The following is a 6,011-nucleotide window of genomic DNA, read 5'->3' on the forward strand; positions in this document are numbered from 1 at the left end:
CAAAAGCTTTGGGAAGCATCTGGAGAACTGAAGCTGAACAGGGAGGGGGACAGAGGGAATGGATGGGATTCATGGCATTACCAGGTCCCTGCCTCAGGGCTCCTCCAGGTGTTGGGGATGCCAAAACCATCCTTTTTCCCCCCATTTCTTTTCCTCACCTTCCTCTCCTGGAGCCTTTCCCAGCCGTAAAGCCACTGCTAAGCAACGAGTGTCTGTTGTGCTTTGCCATCCAACACGGTCTCCTCGACAGCAGCAAGGAGGGGGAACCACAAAACCACATCCCAGCCCCTCCGAGGGGGGAACAACATTCCTCTTGGGCATGAAAAGCATTTTATTACTCACTTGGAAGCACTAATCCCTCACCTGGGTGCGCGCCCTCACTGCCAGGCACAGTGAGGCTTCGAATCCATCATCCAGTTGGAAATGGAAGGCATAAAAACCCAAAACACCGGGAAAAAATAAAACAGGAGCAGGATTTTGGACACCAAAAAAGCCATCACAGGAATAGGTAAGAAAATATTTATTTGTGTAAAGAGGAATCTCAAGCCCAGCTCTGTCAAAGAGACCAACAATGTCCTGTCCTTCACTGCTTCATAAAATGAAGAAGTAAAAACGTGTCTTCCCAAAATAAAGGAGGAAAAACAAACTTCCCAGAGCAAGAAATGAGGAATTCCAGCATGGAAAAGCAGTGGTCCAGCTCCCCACCTCCTGCACCGTGGAGGTAAGCACTCAATAGAAGATCAGGGCGACGCTCAGCGTTGCAGTCATTGGGATCGTGCAGGTGAGATGAATCCAGGAGGATGCTCCCGCTGACGGAAGGGTTTTTCCAGCCCAAATACACACGGAGCAGCTCTAACACATAAACCTTTAGTAAAATACACCTCGCGTGGGGCAGTGCTGGGAGCACTCGCTCCCCCTCTTGTTATTAAGAGGAGGTGATGAAGGTGATGGCTTGTTCTTCCCAACGGAGAAGCCTCGGGAAGTTTCCTGCGATCCAGGCTGAAAAGCCCCCCAAGACAGAGAGCACCCATATGGAGTGTTTTAAGGCACGTGTGTGTTTGCTTCCTGGCATTTAGTGCAGGATTCGGATGCCAGGCGGGATTTAAGGCAAGGAGTGGGGTGTCCTGAAGCTGCTGCTTTGGTCCTGAAGGAATCCCAATGATCCCAGCACCCGTGCGGGGAAGAGCAGCCAAGGGGATGGGATCAGAACTGAACCCAGCCTGTGTTCGTCTGGGTAGAAGCTGACCTGGAGAGAGAGGAAAAAGAGGTTTTAGATGCCAAAAGGACCTGTGGGACACAAGGAGAGTCCTTCAGGATCACCCCAAACTTCCCAGAGGAAGATGAGGAGGAAGAGGAAGGCAGCGCCCACAGCCCTGCGCTGCACACAGGGAATGTGCAGCAGTTGGAGCTGCTTTTAAATCCCAAAGGGGTGTTTGGGTGCAGCCATGCCCCCACCAAGGGGTTTATCCAAGGAAATGAGCAGGAAACAAACCCCACGGGGGTTTATCCAGGGAAATGAGCAGGACACAAACCCCACGGGGGTTTATCCAGGGAAATGAGCAGGACACAAACCACCCAGGGCCTCACCCTGAAGCTTTGGCAAAATCTCCCCACACGTCACTGGTGGTGGCAGAGGGAGCAGCAGGCGGCTGTGGCCAGGACAAGAGGGAGTCTGTCGGCAGCCAGGGCAGTCAGGAAGAGAGAAAACAAACACCAAGGGTTATTTCCCACTCTTTTTCCCAGATTCCCCGCTCTATTTCCCCATTTTAATGGATAAAACAGAGTCTAAAGAGCTTTACTGGCTGTGTGAGCACAGACCTGTGATGGGGGTGCCCGGGAGCTGGGTGGCAGTGGAGTGTGAAGACGGGCGCTCTCCAGAAGGAGGTTTCCCTCCAGGAGGTGGTGGGAGCAAGCTCAGACCACCGGGAGCCACGGGCCGGGGTCTGGTGTTCCCTGTTGCTCCTTCTTTCTTCTTCATGTTCTGAAAGAAGAGAAGGGAATTTGGGTGGTAGCGGGTTTCAATCCGGAGCCAGAGCGTGATTCCTCCCAGCCACAGCTCGTCCAGAGCCAAATCCCTTTATCCTGGGGGAAAAAACCTGCTCTGCAGCAAAAAGGGTCAAACCAAGGATGGGTTTTACCCTCAAATCCCCACCATGAACCCACAGACCCAGCTCTGGAACTGGGAACCATAACACAACCAAATCCCTGCCTGCAGCGTTCTCACGAAGGGCTCTGCCCAGGATTTTGGGGACAAGCTGCTGCTTCCTCTTGTTTCACCCAAGGGAAAGGTGGGATCAAGCTGGAAGAGCTCCTCACCGCGATGTTGAGTGTGATGGTTTGTCCCTCCTTGAAGCCCAGATCCAGTTTGGGGCCCTGGTCGGGGTTCTCGGCCTGCCTGGCCAGCTCGCTCTGCTGCCTCACCCACCTGCAGCAACCAGAGAAGCAGGAAAGGAGCTGTCAGGAACCAGCCTGAGGCTCTCCAGGATCAATCCTGCCCAAGATCATCCCCCTCTGCTTGGCAGCAGAGACTCAGAGGTGCTGGATGGGAGCTGACACCTTTCCTGCTGGAGCAACGCAGCAGCATCCCAGTCCTGCAGGAGCAGCCCCTTAGAGGTGGCACGAGAAAAGAAGGAAAGGAATTAAGGAATTTGCTCGATTTTGGACTGGGAAGCCCAGTTTGGGACCCTGCTAATGCAGAGTGGGAAATATCTGAGAGGAGAGCTGCCTTCACAGAGAAACAGGCGTTTCCACCTCTTCACCCCACTCACACACACCTCACAGCTTCCTCTCCACCACTCCTGGTGGACACCTGCAACAAAAACGGAGCGGAGAAGACACAGGGAGAGGCAGAAACTCACTTAAAATGGTCCTGGAGAGCCACGTTGAAGTCAAAAGCATCCCCTCGGTCGACAAAGCCAACTCCGATGAAAGCACGGCGGCCTGGGAAGGAGGAAGAGGAAGGGCTGGAATTGCAAAGCAGCAGATGAAGAGCGTGGCCGAAGCAGGGGAGTGGGAGAACTCATCCCTCTGCCACTGGATGCTGGGAATATTTAGCCCCCAAAAGCAAGAATCCTTCACACATCAGGGCAGAGAGGGCAATGAACACTTTCTGAGGTGACTCCCCCAGCATGTGCCCCATGTACCACAACGCACCGTTCCCATCTTCGATCCGGATGACGAAGTATCTGCTGGAGTCTGTCACACTCTCCACAGCGATGCCGGGGAACTGCTCCACTGGTGCCTGGGCAAAAAGCTCCCCTGGAAAAATCATAGAATCACGGAATGGTTTGGGCTGAAGGGACCTTAAAGCTCCTCCAGCTCCAACCCCTGCCACGGGCAGGAACACCTTCCACTAGAGCAGGTTGCTCCAAGCCCCTGTGTCCAACCTGGCCTTGAACACTGCCAGGGATGGGGCAGCCACAGCTTCTCTGGGCACCCTGTGCCAGCGCCTCAGCACCCTCACAGGGAAGAGCTTCTGCCTCAGAGCTCATCTCAGTCTCCCCTCTGGCAGGTTAAAGCCATTCCCCTTGGCCTGTCCCTCCAGGCCCGTGTCCAAAGCCCCTCTCCAGGTTTCCTGGAGCCCCTTTAGGCCCTGGAGCTGCTCTAAGGTGTCCCCTTCAGGAGCCTTCTCTTCTCCAGGCTGCCCCAGCCCAGCTCTCTCAGCCTGGCTCCAGAGCAGAGCTGCTCCAGCCCTCGCAGCAGCTCCGGGACGTCTGGACACATCCCCACACAGTAGCTGTGGTGAGAAGGGATCTGAGAGATCATGAGAGGATGTGGGAGAAGCGCTGGGGCTGCAAGGTTCAACCCCCAAGGATCACCCCACATCTGGGAGAGGGCAGGATGTGATCTGCAGCTGTCACCTGCTCCTGCACTAAGCATAGGATCCCAGAATCTCAGAGTGGTTTGGGTTGGAAAGCACCTTGAGATCATCCAGTTCCAACCCCTGCCACGGGCAGGGACACCTTCCACCAGAGCACGTTGCTCCAAGCCCCTGTATCCAACCTGGCCTTGAACACTGCCAGGGATGGGGCAAACCACGAAGGGGGAGCGGGCTGAGCTCAGGGTGCAGCATCTTCCTCGCCATGGAGAGGCACAGAGCTGCCTCCTTCCCCTTCTCCCCTCCTTACCCGAGGTCTTATCCTCCAGCTTGATGAAGGCGACGCTGCCCCTGGCGGTGACCCGGAGCCTGCCGCTCCACGCCGGCTGCTCCAGCTGCCACTCCGCAGCCCTGCAGGAAGAGGAAGCAGCAGGTCCCGACACCACCACCAAGCTCTTGGAACACCCCCGTGGAGCTCATCTGCTTCAGCGACAGCACCGAGAGAGACACCCCCCTCCCGGGCACCTATGGAAGGAGGAAGGTTCCTCCTGACATCCCTCGTTTCAGCCCAAAAGGGCTGCCCCACACACAAACAGACGGCAGGGACCGAGCGAGAGGTTTCGCTTCCCTTTCCGCAGCAAGGAAGCAGCTTCTCGGGGGGGCAGAGCCCTGTTTGCCCCCCATCTCTGCCCCATACCCCTCACGGGCACCTCCGTCCCCGTGACGGGGAGGGGACGGAGGTGCCCGTGAGGGGTATGGGGCAAAGAGGAGGCAGGGGTATGGGGCAGGGATGAGGGACAGGGATGGGGTATAAGGGGTATGGGGCAGGGATGGGATATGAGGAGTCTGGGGCACGGATGAGGCAGGGCTATGGGGCATGGGTAGGGTATGAGGGGTATGGGGCAGGGATGGGGTATGAGGGGTATAGGGCAGGGATGGGGCAGAGATAAGGGGCAGGGATAAGGGGCAGGGATGAGGGGCAGGGATGAGGGGCAGGGATGAGGGGCAGGGATAAGGCAGGACTATGGGGCAGGGCTGAGGAGCAGGGACGGGGTATGAGGGGTATGGGGCAGGGATAAGGCAGGGCTATTGGGCAGGGATGAGGGGCAGGGATAATGGGCAGGGATAAGGCAGGACTATGGGGCAGGGCTGAGGGGCAGGTCCCGAGCACCCCGCGGTACCCCACGGCAGGAGCGCGCCGCGGAGGCGGCTGCGGGGCGCGAAGCAGCGCCCGGCGGAGCAGGGCTGCGGGCACGGCGCCGGCCCCACCTGTATCCGCGGTTGGAGGCCCGCGGCGGCAGGCGGTACACGTGCACGGCCGGCTTCACGCACAGCACCGCCTCGTACCCCCGCTCCTCCGCCGCCGCGCCCGCCATCGCGGCGCCGCTCTGCCCCGCCGCCTCCATGGTGCCGCCCCCTTCAGCAACGGGCGGGGTGGAGGGGAGGGGCTTCAGCACCAGCCGCCGCCGCCGCCGCGCCCCCTGGCGGGCGGGAGGGTGCACTGCAGGGAGGGGCTGGGATGGGGGGGAACTGGTCCCAGTAAGCGGCGGGAACGGGGAACCGCGATGGGGGCAGCGGCTGCGGAGAGCCCGGCCCCGCTGCGGCGGGACAGCCAGAGGCGCGTTTAAACTGCCTGCGTAGGTAAAAGATATTAAAAATAAGAATTAAGTAATTAGTGAGAATTAATTAATAAGGACTAATTATTAAGAATTAATAAGAAATTATTAATAAGAATCAATTAATAAGAATCAATAAGAATTAGTAAGAATCAATAAGAATTAATACGAATCAATTAATAAGAATTAATAAGAATAAGAATCAATAAGAATTAATAAGAATCAATTAATAAGAATAATAATTAGTAAGAATCAATTAATACGTATTAATAAGAATCAATAAGAATTAGTAAGAATCAATAAGAATTAATAAGAATTAATTAATATGAATTAGTTAATAAAAATTAGTAAGAATATGAATCAATTAATAAGAATTAATAAGAATTAATAAGAATTAATAGGCATTAATTAATAAGAATAAGAATGTATAAGAATCAATTAATAAGAATTAATAAGAATCATTAATAATTAATAAGAATTAATATGAATCAATTAATAAGAATTCATTAATAAGAATCAATTAATAGGGATTAATAATTAATTAATAAGAATTAAAAGGGAGTCTACCAGCGCATCCC

At 54.6% G+C, this 6,011-nt stretch overlaps 1 protein-coding gene across 1 annotated transcript; it reads right to left on the reverse strand.

Moving 5' to 3' along the window:
- Positions 1–505: 505 nt before the first annotated feature.
- Positions 506–5,235, reverse strand: NECAP2 (NECAP endocytosis associated 2). Its single transcript, XM_030507873.1, has 8 exons — positions 5,087–5,235; positions 4,128–4,228; positions 3,154–3,258; positions 2,859–2,940; positions 2,317–2,425; positions 1,819–1,981; positions 1,588–1,672; positions 506–1,246 (listed from the first exon to the last, which is right to left on the reverse strand). Exons 1-8 carry the CDS (start codon positions 5,221–5,223, stop codon positions 1,204–1,206), a joined length of 825 nt encoding a protein of 274 aa, XP_030363733.1. The 5' UTR covers positions 5,224–5,235; the 3' UTR covers positions 506–1,203.
- Between the last annotated feature and the right edge of the window lie 776 nt (positions 5,236–6,011).

Source organism: Strigops habroptila, chromosome 16 (assembly GCF_004027225.2).
Source record: "Strigops habroptila isolate Jane chromosome 16, bStrHab1.2.pri, whole genome shotgun sequence".
NCBI lineage: Eukaryota > Metazoa > Chordata > Aves > Psittaciformes > Psittacidae > Strigops > Strigops habroptila.

Coding starts and splice junctions, on each gene's coding strand:
- NECAP2 (XM_030507873.1), bottom strand. CDS start 5,223: ATGGAGGCGGCGGGGCAGAGCGGCGCCGCGATGGCGGGCGCGGCGGCG. Junction 4,229..5,086: donor GCCTCCAACCGCGGATACAG/GTGGGGCCGGCG, acceptor CTCTTCCTGCAG/GGCTGCGGAGTGGCAGCTGG. Junction 1,247..1,587: donor GATTTTGCCAAAGCTTCAGG/GTGAGGCCCTGG, acceptor CTCTCTCTCCAG/GTCAGCTTCTACCCAGACGA.